This window comes from Linepithema humile, chromosome 6, assembly GCF_040581485.1.
Source record: "Linepithema humile isolate Giens D197 chromosome 6, Lhum_UNIL_v1.0, whole genome shotgun sequence".
NCBI classification, from domain to species: domain Eukaryota; kingdom Metazoa; phylum Arthropoda; class Insecta; order Hymenoptera; family Formicidae; genus Linepithema; species Linepithema humile.
This window is the reverse complement of record NC_090133.1, coordinates 7,811,928-7,838,468: the sequence shown is the minus strand read 5'-3', so window position 1 is coordinate 7,838,468 and position 26,541 is coordinate 7,811,928. Positions and strand designations below refer to the sequence as shown.

Below are 26,541 nucleotides of genomic sequence, written 5' to 3'. Positions count from 1 at the left end.
TTAATAGACTTCGAGATTAAAAATTAGTTACAGAAACATAATATCAAAAATCAGCAGGTGTTTTGAAAAGTTTTAAAAATAACATGATGCAACTAATAAAAATATCTATTAGTGGACAATTTGGAAAAGAAATGTAATTCAATATAAATATAACACAGGCAAAACGAGTTTAACCTGTAGACTGAAAACAAATTTCCTTACATATACCACATTATATATATAATAATAATATGTATATAAATTAATGTTCGCATAAATTACATAGTAATTTTTTATTTTCTATAAAAAAATTATTCCAATGTATGCTTCTAAATAATTTTCAATTTTCTAGCCGTATGTATTTAAACACGACACCAGATGATTTATGGAACACTATGCAAACTATTCACAATGAAAGTGACCCGAAACATATGCTCAGTGCTCATTTAAAAGAAATAATAACCAATTGGATAACCAAAAAATATTATTTTATTCTAAGTGTGAAACAAACTCATTTTCCTAAGCAGCACTTCGTAGGTTGGGAAATAAGCTACATTCAATCTCGAAATCTATCACTTAGAAATAAGACAGAAATTTGGATACATGTAACATATATGTTGCAACCGTTTATTAATTTTAACAAGACTGTTCATTCGTCTTGGATAACCTCGAATATATCAAATATACAATTTGCAGACAGTAACTATAATGCAACCGATTGGATTTTAGTCAACATACAACAAACTGGTAAATACAAAACGATAAAAATGTATGCGTCGTCTTAATATATCCAGTTATAATTACTTAAAAATTTTACAAAATTTGTGGCTCAACTTAAACTTTCAAACTTAATTAGTTACTTAAGAAGAATAACAATAATACAAATAATAATTTGTAATAAATATGTTTTACACAAATACTTTAAAATAATTTATACAAGAATAATTAATTTTAAAAATATTTAAATACAAACAGAATATTTGTGTGTGGAAGTATTCCTTAATAAATTCTCGATTAAAAAACTGTAAAAACAATTATTCCTCTGTATTATAGGATATTATCGCGTCTATTATGATGCAGAAAGCTGGCAAAAACTTCTGCGCTACTTGAACTCTGAAAATTATTCGAAAATGCATATTCTTTATCCTGCTAAAATCATCGATGACGCGTTTTATTTCTTTTTACAAAAAAAACTCAGTTACGACTTGTTTTGGATTCTTACGAGGTTCGTAATACAAGACGCAAATTTTGTCACATGGTATCCTATGATTAAAATTTTCGAATCCTTTGCTTGCCTATATCCGCTTGAATATGGTTTGAAAGTAACGGTAAGTAATAATTTCCATGAAAAAGAGTTACATATTACACACTGTTTATTATATAAATAAAACTAATAGTATTAAATTTCAATTTAACGATTTTTTAGAAAGACATGAAAAGCAGAATAAATCAACTTCTTACAAAAATAGGGTACACTGAAAAACCGACAGATCACACTCTTACTATATATTTGAGAGAAGAAGCTGTAAAATGGGCATGTATACTCAATGTTTCTGAGTGCCAAGAAGTAGCTACTTCGAAATTCAACAAGGAGCTTCAAAATTCTGTAGAAAACAGGTAAACCCGCTTTACAGCCATAATATTTAATCAGAATGTTGTTGCATTTATGCTGGTTTTGAATTATTTCATCATTAAAATTTCGAATTTCAAGCAAATTTGTAATAAAAATTATTTTTCTTGATGCAGTAATTTGATAGGGAAGAAATGGATATACTGCTATGGTTTAAGAATTGCAAACCACACTATTTGGTACACGATATGGGAAAAATGGAAGGCAACTGATGAAAGTTATATAGAATACCTAACTTGCTCTGAAAATTATGATATTATTTGCGCCTTTTTAATACTATTAGAAAAAATTCAGTCTAATGATAGGAAATGGATCACTAGGCGTGCTAATGTATTTCTTTTTACTGTTGCCAAACATGCAAAAACAAAACAAGTGAATTCTTGTCTTTTGAAAATTTTGAAAGATATTAGTTTCAGTTCAAATAGGTATTATCATTTTTTTTTTTAAATACAGGATGTCCCAATAAAATATATACAGATTTTATTGTCACATATTTCAACAAGTAAAATAGACAGATATTATCTGTTGTTGTGTTTGTTACTTAAAATTACAAATGTTGAAAATGACCACCATCAATGGCCACCAATGATGTATAACTGAGCGATATACATATTGTATTGTTTCCAGTGAAATCACAGCACAGGCATTTTCAATTTTGTGTTTCAAGTCCCGCAGTATTCTCAGTTTTGTAGCGCATAGAGTGTTGTTTAGAGTGGCTCAAGTAAAAGTCCAGTGGTGTTAAGTCAGAAGATGTTAAATGGATATTTCACACTTCCTCTTCAACTTATCCATCTTCCGGGGAAAATGACATAAAAAAAATTTTTCTTATCGGTTTGGTAATGTGGTTGCACATAATGCTAAAAATAACACTCTTCATTCAAGAACAGGTCATTAAAAGCTGGTATAACGTTGTCTCGCGGAATTGAAAATGCCTGTGTTGCCATTCCGCTAGAAAAAATACAGCGTGTATGTCGCTCTGTTACACATCAATAATGCATTGATGCTGATGATCACTTTGAACATTTGTAACTTGAAGGTAATCAGCACATCGATAAGACAACGTCTACCCATTTTACTTCTTAAAATGTATGGTAATAAAATGTGTACACATTTTATTGGGACATTCTGTATATCTTTGTATTTATGCAATATTTCTTAATTATTCATATGTTATAATAATTAATCATTAATATTTGCTGTATTTATAAAATTTATAATTTTTTGCTTCGCTTTTGTAGAAGAAATGATATAATTGCAACGTTAATTGTAATTATAACGCATACAAACGGTGTACATCACACAGAAGAGGTATACTTTTCGAATTTTACATTAACACACTCATTTCTTGATATCTAAATATAAAGTTTTATATCCACTTATATTTGATACATATTTGACGAAAATTACCCTGTTCACTGTAAATTATACTCTGCCAGACTGCAATTTTGACTAGATATTTGTATTTATTGATATTATTGAAATAATAATTGTTTTAGATAATTAAATTCGCATCGAATTATCAAATAGCTAAAGCTGTTGAAGAAAAAATAAAGAAACAAAGATTGGAATACGGAGTCCTTGTCAGAAACTACTGGTACTACTTTTAGACTTACTGGTAGACTCTAATTGTAAGTGAAGCGACATAAATAACGAAACATTTGAATTAATGGAAGACAACAATTCATTTGTTGTTCACATACAATTATATATCGATAATTCTTATAATCTCTTTCTTAATTTTTATCAAATAATACCTGAGTATTTGTAATTATTTAATTTTTTTCTTAATTATTTTTATTATCTTAATATTATTGTTATTCTTAGTGCTATAAATTTTGCATAGCACATATATTTCAATTCTTTAATGTATAATAGAGAGATTGTCGATTATCAATTAAAATAAATACACCAAGACGTGCACGAGCATCTAACCGTGATTTATTAGCCCATTTTCCTTATAGAATTTCATTTTGTAATATATAGCGTCTTATTTGTAAACTTAATTACAAAGGCTAAAATGAAAGTTTCATTAGTTTCATCCTGATATCATCTAGTTTTCAGAGTATTCGTTGACGTCTCCGCATGATTCTTTAAAAGCCCATGTCGAAAAAAACTCGACAATCTCTTATCGCGCATAAAAATCCTACGAGAGAGGACGTAACGTCGAAGTTGAAAATCGCGTCGGGCCATCGGCGGCTGTCCCGCGGGAGACGTTACCGCTTGGCCACGCTCGTACGTGCCCAAAAAGGGGAGGTCCTGTCCCAGAAGAGCGATTTCCATTGCTTTGTTCGGCGAAGGAGCTGTGACGGCGGTCTTCATTAGTGACTAAGCCACTATATGGGACCGCCAACCACTATATGTGAATAAATGCGCACCCATACGATCCTGAAATTTGCCGTTTGTGTGTGTCGAATATATGTATATATATATATGTGTGTGCACTGGGTGACCAAAAGCATTTCGTGGTAACGAAGGAGAGAGGGAGAGAGAGAGAGAGAGAGGGGGGGAGGGGGGGAGGGAAAGAGCGGTCGTCTATGCTAGACCTGACGACGGGAACTCGATATAACGGTGCCAGCTGCGAAGGGACTCGAGTCGACGAGAGAACTCCCGAGCTGAAACTCCATTATCCTTAATTATAATCGCGTTTAATCGCAAACTCATCCCGCGCTCTCCCTCGCATACGTGCCACCCTCGCGCCTCACCAGATTCGCCTTCGTCCTCGCTTCACCCGTCCTCCGTCTATGCCGTCGTCTCGCTATGTCCTCGCCCCGCACCGCCAGCCGCAGCCGCTGCCGGTTATCAATCCGGAATCAGCGCGAGGATGTTCCGCCGCGACGTGAATGAAGCAGGCGGACGGGGCCGAAGAAGAAGATTATCTGTTACCGCGTCGCCGAGAGAGAAAGGGGAGATTCGTGTCATCCTTTCTCGGCTTGGCGTGTACAAAGTGCATCGGGCGTATCGACGGCGGGCTGAGAGGCGGTGGTTTAAGTGCCCCGAGAGAGAGAGAGTGCCACCGGGAAATATTGACGTTGGTCGGGGGATCGCATGCAGGTGTATGATTAATGCCGCGGCGCCGCAACGCGCGCCGCAGAGATATCGCGCGCGGGAATTGATTCTAATGAGACCTCACGCGAGAGGACCATCCGGCCCAGTGATCGTTGCCACGCCGGTGCGAAACCACGCCGCTCACCGCTTTGATCTCCGGTGCCCGGAGAGCAGACTTTGATCAGACATTACGTTATTTACACGAGAGTGCCAACGTAGTGTCGTGGTTTTCGGAATTCGCTGAACACATGGCGGCTTCCCGAATGGAATGTCTATTTCTTCGAGTAGATGATTCACCGAGATCAAAGCGATACGAATCTTCCGACAGCGTGCAAAAATATCTCTCGTCTGCCTTTAAATACACACCATTTGAATATAAATAAAAGCAGCAAGCGGCAACGACTGTACGAATTATTTTTACCGATCAAATGCAAACGATCGAAATCTATTCAATTTTGGCGCGTTGAAATTTTTCACTGCGAAAGGCACTCTACTGTTCAAATCGTCGTGCTTTTTCATTGTCAGATTAACATAGAGGGACCATTTCGCTTCCAGCGGCATCAAGATCTGCATTAATCAAAATTACATCGGTTTCGACGATTTTCAGTCGCCGGTTAACTGAGGAAGATTTTCACGGTTTTAGAGTTTTATTCGCTTTCGCTGACCCCGCGAGCCACGTAGATCCCACTCGGCAAACTACGATGATCTATCGCGCGCGACGTACCGGAAACATTTCGCGCGACGCTCTCTCATACGCGGCTTCCGCAAGGCTCCTGGAGGTCATCGGTTTTACACGGTTTGGTCACGTAAAAGGATATGTACGTACGTACGTAGCCGTCACCGGGACAGGCGGAGATGCCGCGGAGAAAGATAATCAATCGGGGTGTGCAGGGTAAACCGGTATCTTATCAAAGTTGGCTCATCTTCGCAAAACTTGCTCGCATCCTCGTCTCTCAGGTTGCCGGGTGAGTGACGAGAGTCGCGCGGGTGCGAGCGAGAACTCTCTCGCCCGCGAAGGGAGAACAGGTGATGTGTGTGTGCGCGCAATGTGCACGAGGTGAAAGACAGAGGGCGAAAGGGATACGGGAGAACTGGCGCGGGGCGCGAGGGAGGAAGGATGCTGGTAGACTCCGCGCTAACTTTCGCGTCCGTGTGCCCTCGGCGCCGCCAGGAGCAACTTTGTCGATCAGAGTTGCGAAGGAGATTCCCAGTTATGTCGACGGTACCACCCTGTAGATATCTCTGGAGAAATGGCGCGGACCTGGTGGCGAAAGGGGTGAATGCGTTGTCGGCGGTATAATGCGGGCACGGCGGTGACGAGACAACGACGACGGCGACGACGACGACGAGGATGCGCTCGCGGGGTTATCTTCACGTTCTTCGCGGGAAGCGTTCCTGGCGAGTCGATCGATCCGATTTATTCTCTCAACATTACTAGGAACAAATAGCAACTTCTATCCAACTTTGTTGATTTGAACTTACAATAAATCTCGTTGTAATGACTACTGCTCGAAATTTCCGTTGCGCAATGAAATTTAATTAAATTTTCTACTGCGTAGTAATTTCAGATTTACTTCAAAGATGCCACTTAATGATATATATTATTATTAGAAAAACAGAAATAATTATTTCGGAAAGAAAATGAAACCGGATTCCACAAATAAATTTTAGCATATGCGAAAGAAAAATGGGATAAATGTACGTAAGAAAATATCGGAAGAACCGCTACGTTCACATTGTAATTGGCCGCGCTATGGTAATTCATCTTTCTGACATACTTAGGATACATGAGGCTTTTTATAGCGGCGAGGTACTTTCAGCCTCGCACGACGCTGAAGAACTTGGAGATGATCGCTTAAGACTCAGCGGAGGAATCCGAGGAGTCGGAAGATGCGAGCACGAAGTAGGTCAGAGAAGGATAATTATCTATTTCTCGGCTCTATTACACCTAAAGTAAAGAGCTGCCGGTTAAAGAGGAAAAAGCTAGTAAGGAGCACGGCAGGGCACGGGGAGGCAGCAAATCACTTTAATTTTCAAAATCGTTACAGCCATAACCCCCGATGAAACTTCAGCTGCGCTTGCGTATAGCTTTGAAGCAGCAGCGTAAATCGTGCGAAAGACATCTTCACTTCCCACATTTTCCGCATACACGTTCCGTATGCGCGTAATAACATTCGTCTTGTTTCCGCGCACCTCAAGCTTTTAATCTACTCAGAAATGAGAAACGGAGTGTGTTTAAATAAATGTTACCATAATTTAAATTTTTAATTACACGTATCGCAATTTGTGTTTCTATTTCCAGATTTCCCACCTAAGTCACAAATTAAATTTCGTGGCTCGGGTGAATCTGAAATTACGATTAATTGCTCGGTTTCGCCGAAACCGCGAGCGTCGTGCAGAAGGGAAATTTCACCCCCGCAAATTTCGCTTCATTCGACCTTTCTCATCCGACTGTGAGCGAGCACGTGAACCGCCGTAACGAAGAAATATTAACGTTAAGCCGGTGAATGAATACGAATCCGCACTTTAAATCTTGGCGCGGTCGAGCGACGGGCGGGGTCAGAGACCGAAATAAAAGCTGATGCTCGGCTGCTCGGCTCTGGGATGGTCAGAGGGGTTGTAATTATCTGTTTCTCGGCTCCATTACACCTGAAGGACGAGGCGGGCGGGCGGGCGGGCGGGCGGGCGCCACTGGTGTGGCGAGAAAAGCGGGAAGGGTCGGGTGGCGAACGTGACGGGAAATAAGAACAGGCCGAGTGGCAGCCGGAAATTACAGAGTCTACAAGCAGCAAGCACTGACAGTGAAACTGACAATATGTACGGAAGACACGGGGGAATAGCTGGGCGGAAAAGAAGTTTCGTTGACTACTCTTGGACGATTGTTCCTCGGACATCCTCGCGCCTCCACGACGAAGGACGACAATCGATATACTGTCTGCCGGGGGCGAACTCGTCCCGTCCTATCGCAAGCATTTAACTATCGATTTGTATCACGTGATTGAAAATTGCGCTAAAAGTAGTCAATAGTAAATAGCTCTATCAATTTATTCATCGTTTAAATCAAAATGAATAACTTGATATCTGCATATTCAATAGTGAGAAATTAGTTATTTTTTTATGTAAGCTGTTTTTCTTTTTTTTTATATTACATACTTTTCTTTATCCCCCGTATTGCTGACGTTAGGTAAATGTCCAACATTGCAAGATGGTAACGACGAGGAACATATTTTCAGACACAATCGCGCTTCGTATCGGACGTGTCCACTCATCATCGTCGCGAGTACGTTGCGTTTCTTCGTAACGGCCGCCAAGAAACTTCCGCTACGGACGTCTAACATCCGACAGACAATTTTCTGCGGACAATTCGGCCGCAGCGTCGCCGTCGCCGTCGTTCCCGTCGTCGTAGACGACGACGACGATGAGAACGAGGCGCGCAGAAACGATAGTTGGCTCGCTGGCAAGCTCCAATCTCCGGATGCCCTCTCGAGCACACCTCTATAAGGGGGATGAGTGGATCAGCGCGTCCCTTCTCGTCCATCCCGATCGTTTCGTGATCCTCGTCTAAGGGCGAATCTGCTCCTAACGACGCCGAGCGTCGTTCTTTTTGCCGGGGAGAGACCAGGGCGGTCTTTTCTTAAATGGCGAAAAACGGGTGGGAGGTCCTTTTGATGAATCGGCGCCGAACTGCGTCCGGCATACGTAAACCCTCGGGAGGAATCCCGACGATCGGGATGAACGATGCGTCCGCGCGCGTGTGGAAAAGCGGGAAGAATGACAAGAGAGAAAGAGAGAGAGAGAGTGATGAGGGTGGAAACACTTGGCGACGATTACGGAAAGAAGTCTGACACTACGAGTGAAGAGATACGGCCAATATAGGAAATTAACCCTCTCGCTTCTCCTCTATGCATTCTTTTCTTTCTACCTCCGAAAAAAAAAAGAGAAAAAATCTGCAAATGTGTCAACCGATTGTCATAAACTATAATTATTTCTCCAGTTGTAATGGACTACTTTAATTGCTACTCCGTTTACAAATTTTGATATATGCAATTTAATCATTGTATAATATTTCGTACAGAACGATATTTCTTCTGAAAAGCTGAAACAATTTTTTCTTCGTCGAAATCGATCATCGTTTATTGCCTTTAATAACACGTTTGTCGATCGTTCGTAATATCTCACGTAATAAATCAGATTGCAAGCGGCGCTCTTGCTGCTCGGAGCTAAGGTATTGCAGAATCGAGCCGTAACGGTGGTAGTGACGTTCTCGTTCCCCGGGAGAAGAAATTAGCGTCTAGTAACGGGAAACTTCATTTAGGTGACTCATCGCGTCGTTGAACGGCTCGCGCGATTGTTTCACGCGATGGGGCGCGCGCGCGATGATTGATTAAAAAGTTGCTGATAGGCGGACGCGGACGGAGCGGCGGGTTATCGGGGCCGACTGAAAGGCGGTGAACGCCCGCGCGCGTTCTCGCACGATCGCGAAATATTAACGACGCGCGTTTCCGCCGAAGTTGCATGATTAAAGCCCTTAAAGACACTCCGCGGGGGAAGACAATCGCGTGCTAAGCGATCCTTATATAGCGGTCCTTACATCCTGTCTGCCTCCGCGCCCACCTTTCACCGCGAACTTCGTGCCATCGTTATCCTAACCCATCCCCACGACAAATTACTCTCGGAATCTGGAAGTTGAAAGGTATCTTGTAGTCGATAGTTACACGCAATCACTTAAGGTGGATTCACGGTGAACGAGCAGCCGCCCAGTTCTGCCATGTTTTGGAGAAACAAATAGGGTACTGGAGGATATAGCGAGTTAGAGGAGATCATCCTGAATATACATAAAACTGGACGAACTCGGACATTTATCGTCTTTCTTTATTTCATGACAGTGTGAAAACGGATGAATATAAATTTTAATTATAATTTCTATGCAAAATTTCAAAATTTATCTTACTTTTTCTTTTATTATTTGCATTTATTCTTTTTATGGCTCTTTTTTCTTATTTTTAGATAAATAAAAATTATCAACTTTATTCTCAATCAATTATAGTTGTTTAAGAAATTTTATCAAAGAAAATCGTTAAGTGTTTACGCTATTAATTGCTCTTTGATCTAATTATAATTTTTATTGCAAACCATTATCCTGAGATTATGCTACTAATTAAAATAATAATATCGAAGTGCATTCTCCTTTCCGCCGGCTATATAACTCACAAGATCCAGGTCATAACACAGCCATCAAATATTTTGCTGCGGCAGGCGCGGCCGTCGCTATAAGAGACGCTGCTCTCACGCCCGTAACGTACGCTAGCGTTTGCTGAAATATTATTCAGTAGTCGTGTCTCGAGGTGGTGTGGCGGCGCAGGACCTCGAAAAATGGCCCCCGAGAATTTCTGATGCGGACGGCTTTTAGGACGCGCACTTGGCGCGTAAAGAGGAAAGCGCCGCCACCGCCGCCGTCGTGAGAATACGTTTGAAAAGGTAAGATATTTTGGAATGCACATAAGAGCGTCATTAAAGTGTAACGCGGACAACAACGCCGAAGTGAACTGAGATGCGAAATTTTGACTGTACTTCTCATACACACGACTACTCGGACTGCTATACGCGGATACAATAATCCCTAAGTCGTAAAATGCATATCTAATAAATATGAATAAATGATCCGACAGCCGTCGCAAGTATTCCTTTCAGTATTCCTAGCAGGAGACTCAAAACAGATCCGATAAAAATACAAAAAGCTATTTGCATTCAAGAAGTCAAAAATATAAGAAGATACAAAGATCAATAATTATCAAGTTGATCTTTATGCCATGTAATTATTACGAATTCGTAAAACAGAATATATTCTACACAAAAGCTTCTCTTCCCGTTCCAATTCTCGACAAAATTAATTCCATTATTCTATTCTATTAATTCTATTTTGGGATAATTTCATTATTTCTTCTGTAATAAGAGAGCAAATTAATCGATCGTCAAAGCATCCATCCGCTTCATTCACTTCGTTCATCTAAATATAATTTAATAAATATAAATAAATAATCAAGCAGGTAGATGGAAACCTTTCAGGACTCTCGAACGTAAAAGCGAGCGACTGGATAAGAGGTTGCTTTTAAAGATATAAAATACAGCGACACGTAGATATATCCGAGCAGCCAGGCAACGCGTGCGACCCTCGCTCGCACCGTTTACGTCTAGAATGTTGCTCTTTTCCCCGAGAGATTCGTAAGATCCTCGTAAAAGAGGACTCGTGCCGCATCGATCCATGGTATACGCTCGATTGCTCGTATATCGCGGATATATACGCTCCCGGTTTCTTATTAAACGCCGCACGCTTATGCACTTGCGAATGTGTGTGTACGTAGATGCGAGGAGGTAATGTAAACATACGCGGCACTCGCAGGCTGAGAAAAAGCTGCAGTAACTGACACGCGATATCAGTGGCAGGATTCGGTTGTGCGAGTGCGGTGTTAACGCGGTGCCTCGTTAGTGCATTCGCGTGGACCACGAGTCGCCCGGCAAAACCTCTCGTAATATTCGGCTCGAGGCTCGAGCGAATCGAGCGGATAAGTCGAAAACGCGCTGTAGCGCGCGAGACGCTTAATTGATCCGCTTAATTCCGGAATTACGTCGTCCTCGCCGCTGACTTTCGTTCACTTGCTCGCGAAACCCGCAAAAGTAATTGCTATTAATTAAAAACCCGGGAAAAAGGATCATTTTTTCGCATCGGACGTACTGCCAAGTGGCGAAAAAAAAAACGTTTGAGCCGTTGAACAAGCGCGCGGGTTTCAGATTTCCCTTTGCAAACATGTGTTTAATTACCAACCGCGAGTACATTCTCGCGGAATTCCGGAATATGAAACGCTCGTCGGGGCGAGACTTACTTACGGCGTGAGAGAACGCCGAGGCTCCCCTTACAACTCGCGCGGCTCCTCAGAGCGGGCAGCACTCGCCATTCACGCTAAATTAAGCAGCGGCGCGAAGGGAGGAAAGAATTAATCCCCCGGTGGCGGAGATCAGACGAGTCGATATGCTTTTTCACGGGTCAGGTCGTCCAAACGGGGAACAAAATTGGGGGCGAATTGCGAAGAAAAAGAGGGGAGGGGGGAGATCAGGTTGGATGCTAGGATAGAAGTTCTGTCAGGATAGGGGCGCATCCGGATCCCGGATGGACTACATTAAATATAAACAGCAACGCGGCGAGGCGGGCGATGGAAAAGGGGATGAGATGAAACAACCTTCCCCCCCCCTCCTCCCCTTCTTATACAACCGAGTCCCATGGCACCTTCCTTACGTGGAATTCCTTATAGGGTAACATTTATACTGTCGGTCGATAGACAAATTTCTCCCCGGTCTATTTCCCCGTCTCTTCTCGAGTTGGCGAGCCCTTCAGTAATTTGATTGTGCACGCCTGACAGTTTTTTACCTTTCTTTTTTCCGAGCGCTTTTGCAATACAGATTAATCTTTTAGTTGCGCACGACAGTTTTATTTAGATAGATCGCATATTTTTTTCTAACTATAAGACGACGATATAAAAAATGTATTATTTTAAAGAAACATTTTTGTATTACTTTTTTTTCACGAAATAATAAATCCCACGCTGACAATCGCGTTTAAACGATATTGTAATTATCGACATAAAAAATATACATCACGATGACACAGTAATGTCGTATAACGAATAGTTAATATTATTTTATAGCTCATCTCTCTTTCCTTTCTCTCTCGTGAAATACGAGATTTTGAAGTATCCATATTTTAGTCTTTGCGCTGTCACTTTTATCGCAACGTCACACGTTGCGCGCGATGCGAATATTAATTTATTCGGAAAATCAAGAGAATTAAATAATCACGCAAGTGACGAAAGCTACTCTGAGAAAAAATACGCGAAAAATATCCAAATGCGACATTTTGATTTTTCGACATCCAAATCTCTCCGGATTTAGCGCTTCAGAATGCACGGTAATTTAAATGGTGGTTAAAAAACACTTTTATTCCCACGATATTATGAATATTACAACTATCGACAATTGGGGCAAAAAGATTTCACGGTGAACTTATTCCAATTTTCACAAAGCCGTCTGAAAACTGCGCGTGCAATCAAAGAAAGCTAAATATTTGCTCATTAATCGAGAGCTGTTATATTTCGAACATAACATGCCAGCCAAAATTAATTTACTTTACCGCTATTAATTAGCTACCCATAAATCGCCTATATTACGAGCGCCGACAAATCAGAGCGCGGCGTTTGTTTGAGCGAACAAAGTAAGGGAAAATGAAAATTTATACTAATAACCAAAAGAGAGAGAAAGAAAAAGGGTGGGAGGGGGATACAAGTGCAGTACGGATCGCCTTTGCAAAATCCCTTAGCCAACAACTTTTCAGTCGAGATCACAGAGAAGCGTCACTCTTTGCCATTCGCCTTTTTGCACGTAACAGTCTCGAGTCGAAATAATTCTCCTTTCGAGGGTCTTTGACGCAGTCGCGGTACAGCTTTTGTCGCTTTTGTAAGCAACTTTATGCTTTATTTTTTTTTGACTCGCGATAGAAAGCGTGACCGCAAAGCCATCCGCCGAAGTTTCCTTTAGATTTAAAACATTTACTCTCTGTCCGGACTGAAGTTAATAAATTTCTTTTCCCGACTGAAGTTAATAAATTGATGTATCGTGCGCGCGGGTCCTTCTTCTCACGCTTTCTTTCAGTTTCCTTAAAGAAATGAATTTGTCAAAATAAATAAATTACTATTATAATCATCTCGATTGCGGCACATACTGTTATCAATATTTTCGCAACTGATATTAATAATGCTGCGTCTCGTCTTGCACGGCAATATCCGCAAAATTGCGCTTTATCTTTGAGAGACAGGTCTTGAATCTTGGATTATAAAAATATACTTTATCGTCTTTCTCTCTAAGTGACTGTATCTTTTCCGTGGTATTTTCTCCGTGCATGTGCCCGACTCCCTTTCCCTCTTCCTCTCTTTTTCCCTCTCCGCTCTCTGAATTTTCTCTCTCTCTCTTGCGCGCACCTGAGCTTTGACCTAATCCCGCGGCTTCTCGGTCTCTTTAGGCGCATTACAAGGTTTGGCTTCTTCGCTGCACCGCTCGACGTCAACGTGCTATATGTGTGTACAATTTATCGAGGCACTGGCTGGTTCTAAGGACTGCCTAGTAAATCCGATACTTCACGATCGTACTTTTCCGCTATTTAACCCTTCACTACTCTACCAGCCTCTACTGACCTAAAAAATTTACTATGGCGTGTCGGTCATTAATTGTGAGAATTTAGAACAGTTTAAATACATAAAATAATGACCGAGAAAAAATTAAACGAGAGAAATAAAAAACGGGAAATTAATATTGTTTCATCAGAAATGTAAAAATGTACTGCTATTTTCTGCTTCCAATTTCGATATATGAAAATTAATTATGTGTTGAAAACAAATTTGATTATTCCAGACAATTGTATAAACTGTAAAATTGTGCACATTTATTTTAATAAATCGTACGCTGCTCTGATCTTTTTCTTCCATCTTACTTATTCAAAAGCGTGCGGCTTACTTCCGGATTTATTTTCGATACTGTCAAGATAAAATCTGGGCAACGTTTTAAAATTTCACAATTGCTCGAAAGCGTGGCAGATGTCATATAAGTTTCGTAAGTCTTCCCAGTATATTATTTTACAACGCGTTTTGATCGCGACGCGAACTATCGGAAAGTACATCACAAAATTCTCGTCGAGATTTAGCGGGCGATTTCGACGGCGCGATTCGCGCCGGTCGATCGAGCGAACCGGCTCGTAAGCTACGAAAGAGCGAAGGTTCGACGTATCGCACCGACTAAGAAAACCTTTGTAAGCTAGACCAGGCGACCGGGCGAGGTGTGGGCGTGAAAGGGTGGGTCTACGGTGGACGACAAAACGACGGGGTCGGTGTCGGGGGATGCTCGGTGGAACTCGCGGAGAGACGAAGTCCACCGGGGATCGGCCCAGGAGTGGTAGGAATGGCTCGTTGAATATTTAAGCTCCGGGAGGAAAGATCTCTCTAAAACGTGCATTTTATGAATGATTGAGCGACGCTCCATGGGACCTTCGCAGCGTCGCCGAGTATAGCTTCCATGGTTCGGAGAAAGGAGGTCGCACAGGGAAGATGTAGAACGCCGACGGAAACTATAAGTGACTACTCCGGCACGACGCGCCCAACGTTAAAAGATCGCGTTCGAGACTCCCGATATCGCACTAAAATGACGTCATAATGCGTCACGTTTATGGAGCACGTATGCGACGCAAATAGCTTCAATATACGATTACTTGACGTATTTATTCATGTAAATTTTCTTTCCGTAAACAATTATGTACATATGAATATTATTTCGCCATCATAGCCCATTTATTTCGCTTTATTTTAAATGTACCTAATTATTAATTAATTACTTGTTTTGTGATATATGTGCCATTTTTTTTTTCTAGATTCTGCAATACAATGAGATTCAATAAAGAAGAATAAAACGTGGCAAAAGGCTTCTATAATTAATTCCTATGACTCTCGCAAACGTCAACCCTTTTTGACGAACCCCTGGTACTGTATCGCAGATATTAACATGGCATTAATAATCGTATGTATATTTGCGGTTGTGCAGAACTGGAGGTGCGCGTGTAAGTACGACGTACGCTCGACTATTAATTGCATTGCCTCGTTAAATATTCCCCGTTAATTTAAATACATTAAATACGAACATTACCTTGCCGCTCGCTTTGCCGCGCGTCGATGTACATGAAATATTTATGTACACAAATTACGCGGCCGATTCCGCAATTAGCCGTGAGAAGGTGAAGGAGGGGGGAGAAGGTGGAACAAGGGACGGAGGGCGAGAGCGCGAAGCGCACTCGGGTTTGTTACCAATCCAAGTACGAATCTGCAAAGGAGACGAGACGCCCGGTTACGGAATGAAACATTCTCGTGAAGAGGAGAGACTCCGAGTGTGTTGATTATCCGGTGTGAGGCGGGACCCACATACACACACACACACACACACACACACAGACACTCTGGAGGTGGATATATTCGACGGAGGATTGGGTAGGTCCTGCAGGACCCGCAGGGAATTGCTATGCGGGCGGTGGCTTCCGGGTGATTGGCGATGGCCACCGCGGCATTCCTAATCGCTATTCGCGCAATGCCACATCGCAATTCGCTATTCTCACACGTTACCCGCGTCGCTCCGCCGTTCTTCGCCCTTTTTCATCTCGCCTCTTCTCCCTCTTTCCCCCCACCCGCCCTCCTCACACGTTCGCGGATAACTCAATGCCGCCGTTCCGCGCATCCGTACGCACGATCACGATGGCGCGGCAGCGCCGATCGCGTTTCAGCATCCGCAGATAATGCTCTTTTCGCTTGATTTCATAATCCACGGCGTTTTGCGCGAGTGCGAGCGATGCGTTGAATTAATCATGAACGGATATAATCGCCGCGAACAATGTCGGATTTGTCTCTCCTGTTTGCGAATGCGCGCGCTTCGCAACGCCATTTCGTAATGGGGTTTGTTAGGAGCACTTTTCAGAAGCTATATACTCTTGATGCATAATTAAAGCGGTGATATATACGGGGGGGGGGCTAACACCAGTATTTTTAAATTTTTTAACTCCCTTCTCTCTTGCGTTCTCTCATTTCCCCCCCTCCCCCTTCCCGGCCCCTCTCTCTCTTTCTCTCTCGCAATGCACCGTGGCATGAAGCATTGCGAGACGAAACGAAATAAACATTACACGCTATCTTTTCCATGTTTCCTTTCATCTCCCAGAATATGCGAATAATCTATAATAATAACACTATTTTACACTCACAGGCTGTTGCAATCATCATCAGACTAATGTTGAAGATTACCGGCAAATATGTAATAACGCTTTCGATTAGAGTGCAACTGCATCAAAGCGTAAACGTTTGTGCATATGGCAATGATTGCAATTATTATTATTATTATTACTAGGTTTATATAAGAGCCTACACACATTCTCTCTCTCTCTCTCTCCGACATAGTCTGGAGTTGTAATCGAGCGTAACGAAGCAGAGCTTTCATTCATTTCTGATAAGATAATCCGTCAGACTGCCGACTTGCGCGGCAAGTCCGCGTATCGCACAGTTGTCGGCCGTTACATAATTTATAAGCACGACCTACTGTGTTATTGCCCGGCGTACGCACAATTATACGTGGCACTCTAACACCGAGACTACTTATCAGATTACATGCTACCGTCTAACGCATTTTCTCACGCAATATAAAGTATTCCATAAGTCTTCTCATGACGTTAACATCGAGTCTTGATGTTAACGCCTAATCTATTGTGGGACGGAGTTTTTCTTTTATCGCACATCTATCTCGCAAAAATTGTTCTCGGATTTGTCGTTGGTTTATAATAAACCGTTCGTTGAAATTATTTTCATTGAAATTGTTTTCTCAATAAATATCAGAATAACAGAATTGTCCCCAATTTTTCTTTAGTTACAAATTAATTTGCAGAAAAATTACACAAATTACGGCGGATATTTTTGCATGAAAACTCTGCCGGCTCGTAAAATTCTACTTTTTTCGGCAATAGTTATAATCAAAATTTTTATAAAAATGTTTCTATGTAAAAGGAACAAAATGTCAATTTTTTCTATCTCATGTTAAAAACGTTGAAATATTTCAAAAAAAAAAAAAAAAAAAAGACTAAACGCTATAGAAACTCGCTAAAGCGCAGAGATAATTTGTGCAAAAATAATTGTGCCGGTTAAAACTGAAATTGATAAAACATGTTAAAAATTCAACGTTAAACTACGTTAAACTTTTAAATACAACAAGAAAGAGAAAAAAAAACCAAGTATATAAACACAAATTTTTATAAATTTATGTTTGCAGAAAAATAAAAACATTTTGAGAGAGAGAGAGGGGGAGAAAAATTATATTTCTAAAAGTAATTAGCAGAGAATGTCAAGAACATCGATTTAATAGAACTTTGTTATTGCACGACTATCCGAAAAGCGAATTAACAGGATGCGACGAGAAATGTTGACTTTATGTCTCCCAGGTGCTCGGCGTAACGAGCGCTTTCTTATCTCGAGAAAAGAGGGTGTCAAACTATAAGGTAAAGACGTAAAGCGACCCTTGTCACGCAGAGTCTCTCGACAGTTACGTACGATATGACTGACGTGCTTTTTGGGCGGCACGCTAACGAAAGGAAGAGAGGCCTTCCGCGGATTATCGCGTGTCTGTATGCATTATTGCAGCACCGCTGCACCCCCGTCCGATCTGCCTTCATATCTACCTTCATACACCCGCCTCCTGTCACGCCCCTGTCATTAATTTTCATGCCCCCGGCTGAACGATGCGTCGCGTTTGTTAGAATTTACGGGGTAACTCGTCCTCCAGGACAGTCGGGGTTGGCGGGACGGTTGCAGCGAGAGAGCGGTTGGCCGATCCCAGGAGAGTCGGGAACGATTAATTTTTCAAGGCAACACGTGGCGCGATATTTCGGCCTGTATTCGGTCGGCGGTGTCCGCCGAAGTTGATTCTGTCGACAGTATCTCGCGAAATGAGTCGCGGAATTTTTCCCTGTCATCCTTGATGCCGCCGCTCGCCCGCCGCAAACCCTCTTCAATCAGTGCTCAACCCTTTCGCCACAAAATTATTTTCAAGTACTAAAAGCAAAATATAGTCTCATTATAAAAGTCTCATCCGATGCGATGACGTTTGCGTTATTTTCATTTGAACATTTTTAAGAATTTTTTAGAGCTGAATAAGAAAAGTGTGTATTAGAATTAAAAAAAAAAAAAAAATTCTACACTTCAATTTATATTCAAATCTGTATTTTAACTAAATATTTGAATTGAAGGTCAATTCGCGCTGTAATTAAAGAAATTGCATCGTGGATTTAGTCTGCTGAGTGAAAAATGGATCGATACCGGACTGAGAAAAGGAGTGGAAGATGGGTTTTCCCGCGGCAGGAAAACAACAATTGTTGCGATTGGCATACGAAATAGCGACAGTTCAATTTGGCCAAGCGCACTGTCTTCGCGGCGGTCGTTACTTTCGGAACGGGAGTATCATCGTCGCGAGGGAGGACAAAACTCCTGGCGGCGATATCGACACGGCTTATCAGTATGCAGGCGACGAAGCCGAAGAGACGCTTCGCCGTTTTGTCCATGCCTTATTCTCCGCATCCCTGCAATACGACCTCTCTCCCAATTTTCTCCCTTTTTCTTTCGCTCTCTCGTTCAGCGGACAGTGGCAGACTGAGTTTAAAATTTCCCGCGGGATGCCAACAGTAGGGGAACGACAAAGCGGGGGATAGATAGACCGATGATGGGCAGGGGGTGACAAAAAACTTCGGGCTACGTGTGCAAATTGCGAAGAGAGAGAGAGAGAGAGAGAGAAAGGGGAGGAGGACCCGTCGTGGCGGTTGTGAATTTTATTCAACGTACAGAATTCCGCTCGTTGCAGAATAATTTCGCGTCGACTTCATATCGTTATCGGCGTTCATGTGTCGTAAGAATGGACGAGGAAATATGTACGATTATACACAATGTGTTTCGAGATACTGCAGAGAGAGCATAAACGCGGGATGAGCAATTTGCATCCAGCAAACGGCTGGAAATAATAATCACCGAAAGTAATAAACCCTTTGACTGCACTTGCATGAAACAGAAAGTCGATGGTTGTCTGAGATCGGAAAAAAGTGTCATCCCCATTTATTACCTTTTAGGGATGTATAATCAATTAAGAAGAGAGTAAATAAAAACGGTGATCAACAGACGTGGAAAAAAAGAACATCATGTCGATGCAAAAATCTCTATTGAAACAAATTGCATAGATTACATACATAAATACAGTTATTAAGTCCTCGTTTTACATCTTTGAACAGCTAATTTCGTGCAAAACATTGAAAACCATTTTTTTCCCGAAGCTTCGCCGCCGATGAAAATATTCTCCCCGTTTGAAAAACTTCGCTAATTCAATCACGGTAACTTCGACGGGGAGGAGGGAGGTGGTTTTCGGAAACCGGGTTTATCCCGGACTTGGCGACGGGATAGAAAAAAATTCGTTAAACTGCGCGACCGGAAAAGAGAGTTTTCCCAGCTAGACGGTAGAGATTCGATTACGGTTTTTGTGCCGGTCCCGGTCTGATGTCCTCCGCTTCGCAGTTCCGCTTTCTGCGGGATCCTGGATCCCCTATCGCGGCCGTTCGTCCTGCACCATAGTATAAATGCACGCGAGACGTATACGAATTCGCTGAAGAAGAGCTAATGGTCGTGATTGGCCGTGGAGATTTTTCGCCTGTCGGCAAAATGATGTTGAAATCCGCATTTGCTGAATAGAAAAGTACTAATTACAGTTAACGTAATTAGGCGCTAATTATGCAATACTATAATTTATCGCTTTTGTTAAATGAACAAATTGAAAAGTTGCTGTGAAAAAGTTGCTGCAACTTCCTATCGAATTGTCATCGAAAAAAATTAGTTCCACGAATAATTTGCCATCGGAATATGAACAGATCATTCTGCATGAGAGGGATTTTATCGCGCGTTGCGCGACTACATTTTCATATTTTCGTAGCTTTTATCCTCGTACCTTTTTCAATCAGCTAGCTGTTTGAAGTTCACAGCAGGGAAAATGGAAATTACCATTATTTCCTTGCGTCGGCTGTACGCACAACAACATGCATCGTAATGCAAAGCAGTCTGAGACAACTCTAATTCCCAAAAACAAGGTCTGTATGTGACATACGTGCATTTACGATTGTGTGAAAGAGAATTGGTGAGTAGATGCGTTTGTGTGCGCGCGTGAAAGCACACAGAGAGAGAGAGAGAGAGAGAGAGAGAAAGAGAATGAAAAAGCAGTAATAGGCGGACAACGGTGGCGTGGATAACAGAAAAAAAAGAAGATCGCGAATGGAATGAATATTCGTCTATTTATTTTACGGTCCATATCGTGTAATTTAATTCTGTCGAGTCCCGTGGAGAGCTTCGTTCCTTCAGGCACGCTTCTTGCCGTTCAATCGCATCGCTCCCGGCCGTGTTCCAAATTTTTACAGTTCCCTTCCCAATGGGATATCATTATGCTTTCATCCCGTCGCGTCTACCACGTTTTCTCCGACGAAGGGAAAGCGACTTGGTAGTTTATTGCTGGGAACAGCAGGTCAGTGGAACGCCAAACAGAATCGAGAAAGCACGTAAGAACTGATATATTTTGCTCGTATTCGATGGAAAATCTCCAAAAAGAGCTTGCTGAGAATATATCAAGATCTGTAGTATATAAATAAATCTAAATAAATTATACATATTCACGAATAAAGCCCCAATATCTCAATCAAATCTCTTTCAAAATCATAGTAATAAAAATTTATTATATAATAAGATTTTTTAAAAAGATTTTAAGTTTTATTCTTCAGAAATATAATTTTTTCTTAAAAAGTATCTCTTTATTAATATGTCGATATTTCAGATAAATTAAAAAGTAGCACACGTATATTTATAAAAGTTTCCCAGAAACAAAAATTTTTTTTAAATTTCCCTTAATCATCTTATATATTGACCCACATGATCAAGTTCTTATTTTATTTTTTTGTCTTAAAAATAAATCGATACAATAAATTAGCCAAAATTGGCGCTCGATTTTCATCATCTCAAGTCCGTTAAGTTCAATATATTGAAAAAAATATATTGTTTCTTTCCGGATAGATAAAATTATGTCGAAACTACGTCGTCGTCGCCCTTCGCGACAAGCTCGACTCAACGGTTACACAAGGCCGGAGGTATGTGAAGGATATGAGAAGGAAGGGGGAGAGGAGTGCGGTTGCCGGGATTGCAGTAGTCAATAGTAGAAACGAGTAGACGAAGCCCTATAGTATTGCCGGTTAGCTGACTGGCTGACTACCGGGACTCGCGACCTATCGTTTATTAATTAACTGGCTTAATTAATAATTCAATAACCGCCATCAGCGAGCCACCTCGCTATTTCCTCCACCGTCAACCTGTGCGCTCTCGCTCAGACGTATACATGCGCATTGCGTATGACGAAGCTTACTGAATCCGGTGAACCAGTCTCAACAAACCCACCGTGTATATTGTTCAACTCGTTGGCACACGCATACAAAACATCGAGGTGCACGCACACTCGCAAACAGCATCCGCATGCGTGCACAGAGTGGAACCTCACCCTCGCTAGTGCCGATGAGTTTCTCAATTAATTTCGAGCCGGTGTTTTCTTAGCAAGAGTTAGATTCCATAGATTCAATTCGCGGCTCTTGCAGTAACTCATATTTAATCTTCGACAAAAATTCTATTGAAACTTGAAACCAAATCCAGTTAAAAGAATATGAAAATTTTTTTCTTTCATTTTCCAAGTGTATTTTATGATATTTTCTGGATTTTCAATCGCTTTAACGAAATTGATTCAAGAATACGTGTACACAAAATAATGAAAAACGAGCGACATACTGTATAGATACGGCTGTATATATTGTATGTACGTACGCCTGTGTGCGCGTGGGGCACGTTCACGCTCGGCAGGGTGCCGCGACACGTGGCCGATGTAAACCAAGCGCGGGGGTGCTGGGCACCCTGTGCAAACGTGTAAATGTGTATAATATAACACCCCACAGGCCGCGCAGCCAAACCACTTTGTCGTTCAAATAACATTTTAGCGAAAGCACCGCTATTACTCCGTCGCCGTCATCACCCACGCGTAGATCGACGCGAATTTTTCAAACAAACGAAAATGGAGAGCTCGAAGGCTCCTGAGAGATACAACGAATGTAAAAAAATAAAGAAACATACTGGATATTGATGACGATTCAAATCGCGTTTCCTCATACTAAAATGTCAAAACATTCGACAATAACATTATGAGGAATGCTCATTAAAGCAGGAATAACAATTGTATAATTTATAATATATAAACACGTGTATCGTACACGTAGAAATAATACGTTGTAACACGAGAATTGCATTACTGTGATCCGGCAGAAAACCATAAAACGGAAGCGTGATTTGTTTCTACGTGAAATTATATATCGCGTGATACAGTTACTATAATTATTATAAAACATTACGTGATGTGTATACATAACCATAATAATTTGCCAGATGAGGCTAGTGCGGCGTGGCTTATATGCGCAACGAGTGCATGACACACTCCGGTTATTTAATTCCAATATTGGGCTTTTACATCGCGCGGTTTGTAGTCCGGGGAGGCTTTTTGGTGCGGTCGAAATAAACGCGGCCCGATTTTCTACGACGAGATACATGCGTGCAGCCATTATCCGGGAAATACGGCTAATAAAAACGCGACTGGGTTCTCTCTCCGCCATTCGATTCCGGTGTTCTGAACTTCGGAATGGCTAAAGTCCGATCGCTGTGTGCGCACCGAACGCGACGGCCGAAAAAAAGAACCGTCGAAATCCGGCGATTCGACGCGTGTCGGTCGCGCACTGTGTTCCGGTCAATGAATTCTCCAATTTAATGACGCGTACGTTAAAATAAGATCCGCGTGTATTACGATCGTACTCTAACGGCAGCACGTAAACGCGATTCGATGCGTGTAATTCGCAATTTACATTATTAATACGATTCCCAAGGGCTATCCATGGAAATTCGAAATTTACGGAAATTAGAATCATGCAAAATAACAAGTGCCCATAATACGTACGGAGAAATTATTATGCTTTCCCGCCCACTAGATTCCGCGATGTCGGATTACACGATAAACAAATAACTTTTCAATGTTGGGAATGCTGGAATTCGCTGGTGAAATCGCGCACCGGCTTTGCATCAACGGGACGTTTGACACGCGTTATTCTCGATTTATGTTATTAACGCGTTCCCGGGAGATATCGTGTAAAGCCAGATTCGCGTAAATTGAACTCGTGTAAAAAAAAACACAACCACCTATATTTCATAAGAAGATAAAAGATAAACAATTACGATCGTTTTTCATGTATTAAATTTCGTTACGCTGAATGCCGCGATGCGTGCAATCGCGCGGAAAGGAAACCCTCTGTAGCAAACTTACATTTCCGTTTGGAATCTAACTTTGCAGTTTTCGGAGTATTCGAATTTACCTGTACTGAAATAGCTAACCATTGGTAGAATGCATCTCGATTTCCAAAGTTGCCAGCGAAATTCGTGTTGGCGAGATTTTCAATTCGCGTAATCCAAGACGATACTTGGAATGTAAAGAACAAAAAATTTAATCTGATTAATTTCACGTGACATTTTCTTACTATATGCGCGCAATTAATACTTTTGGAACAGTCAAATTCATGCTTAATGTTCTCAAATAATCAAACAATTATGTATTTGTATTATGTATATTTATATGTATTATATGTATTGTATTATATTATATGTATTATTTGTAATTATATGTATACAATATGTATGTATGTTAATTGTATTATATGTTTCATTTGTAATTATATGTATTTTATACACATTTTATGCAAAGTTTATATTGTTGATAAATTATAAATTTTTAAGGTCAGTAAAAAGCACGCAGAATGGCCGGAGCATAAAAGCACCGGCTGTACTGCACGGATGCTGGACGTTGTATTTTTCGTTTGTTTTTTAGCGTCGACGTCAATAATACTGCGCGTACACACGCGATGGAAAGCGCGCGGACAGTCGTACCTTGCGGAAAAATAATTCGCGTGAAGGTAACGCAGATTGATCTCTCCCGTGTGGTCCATTAGTCCGGGCTTACACGGCTTTCCAGATTAGACGCGAACACCATCCCTCCCTTTGTAGAAGGGGAAAACTAGGGAATAGCTATGGCACCAACATCCTCGCGCGATAGATATCGAATACTTCGCGTCACGTATCAATCTTTTGCGGGTATAAGCGTCAACATGTGGAGAGATATGATGTATCCGTACAATGTTTCGAAATTGCTCCTTCAGTTACAAACTAAAATTGGCAACACATAGCAAAGATACTTTCCATAAATATAATACATAAAATAAATTCAAAATTTTACAGTTACTCCGTCCAAAAATATTTCAATATTTTTAAGAATTATATCTTACTTTATTTAACCGATAATTGCAAACTTTTATCACAGATCCTACGTTATATGTATCTAAAAATACATAAAAACGTAAGAAAAGATATATATTGAGAGAATTTTAGATTTTATTGGCAAGAAAAATATTCAACGCAAAGTTTCCGACTTTAATCTAATTTTCACAGCTTTATATTGATTGTGGCGAGCCATTATTACACGGTTGTTGCTGTAGAGAAGACGAGAGAGGATCAGGCTCGAGGGCAGAGACCTCGCTGCTCGAATTTGAAGGCGCCAGGCAGGAGCAACCGCCGCAAGTCGGGGTTGTTCGCCGTATAAACGTGCTTTCGCGAGGGTGAGATGAATCCCGGAGACGAATGGGCTCGCTCGGGATCTTAAGACTGGCTCGACACCATTTGACCATTCCTTCTTCTGTAGCCGGAACGACAACAATCGGCCGGTTCGAAAAATGGTTCCCTAAAACCCGAGTAGAAAGTTGCCGCGACACCCGGCCGGAGGAAGAAAAATGTCGGCTGCGAGCGATAATGTGTTCCGGGAGTTAAGCCGGTTCCGGATAAATCCGAACGGACGTTTATATGACGGATCCTGCCGCATTATCATCGCGATACAGAGTGAATACAAATCGATCCTATGTATAGCGCTACTAATAACGTCCATGCAATTTGAATCGCATGAAGAATAAATGAATAAATTTTAATATAATGAGTATGTTTAATTTGTAATATATTTGAAAAAGAGCGAAAAGGATAAAAAGAAAAGGAAAACGAATATTAACCAACAAAATTAAAATCTACATGTGACACAAAAAAAATGAATTTTACGTTTCAGTAAAAATGTAATTGAACGCACACAAACGATTGTAAGTCTGCACACAAGACGTAAGTGATCTGTAAATATAGTTTCCGTTGCCGAGATAATTGAGAAGCGTATCTCTTAAGGTTTTTCTGAGCGATCGGCCGTCCGAGCAAAATCGATAGCACGATAAACAAGACGGGAGCGACTCATGGATCGCATTAATTTACTCTCGCTCGCTCGCCATGTCCAATTTGTCAATGAAACATACCGCGAAAACCGCGCTCAACTGTCGGATTAAAAAAATTTCAGGCGAACGAAGGTGGATGCGAGGGCTTGTTTCGCATTTCGCTGCCGACTGTTCTCGCATCTCCTTGTCTCGAATTATTCATCGTAGTTAATTGGATTCGCTCAAGTTGCATACACAGTCATTTAAAGGCGCGTCGTACAGACCTATTTCGACGGAAACACGATAAAGAGATTTGACTACAAACGATGTGCATTCACTTTATTAATACGTGAAAAACATCTATATAAAAAAACATTCTGTATCGCGGGGAAAAATTAAATTATCCGATTCCTTCAACCGGATATCTATCGGTTGTATTTATCCCAAAACGAGATTACGCCGTGTAAAATGGAAGCACGGATGGTGGAAGGAAGACAAAAGCGACACGATCTATTTAGCGTAGTTACGAAAGATTCGCATTGTTGCGAAGTTACCAAAGCCATGAAATCGCGCAGCGCGTGCTTGACGGGGCACGTAATTAGTATGTTAATTCATTCACCAACAACTCGCATCCAGGATCCCGGGCATCCTGCGCCGGGATAACGGCGTGTGTATTATGCAGCGGATAATTCTCAGCTGTCATTCGCGGTGCAGCACGATCGTCGAATGTATATAAACGCGCCGAACACTTCTATTCTACGCGCGAGATCCGGCTTTTCGCGAGACGAGCGGATAAATCGAATCGACATCGATCTATCCGACAAATCGCGACGGCGCCGCACGGTAACCGGAACGGAACGATCGGCGTACAGAATCG

General features: G+C 41.4%; 1 protein-coding gene across 4 annotated transcripts in view; it reads right to left on the bottom strand.

Moving 5' to 3' along the window:
* Zir (Zizimin-related) overlaps positions 1-26,541 on the bottom strand; it is a 187,497-nt gene that overhangs the window by 76,691 nt on the left and 84,265 nt on the right. Inside the window, exon 21 of one of the 4 annotated variants that reach the window (XM_012377413.2) lies at positions 1,489-3,994. The exons of the other annotated variants lie outside the window; for them this stretch is intronic. Coding sequence (XP_012232836.2) covers positions 3,943-3,994 — 52 coding nt within the window. The 3' untranslated portion in view covers positions 1,489-3,942. Of the gene's footprint in view, positions 1-1,488; positions 3,995-26,541 lie in introns of those variants that run through there. 4 annotated transcript variants of the gene reach the window in all.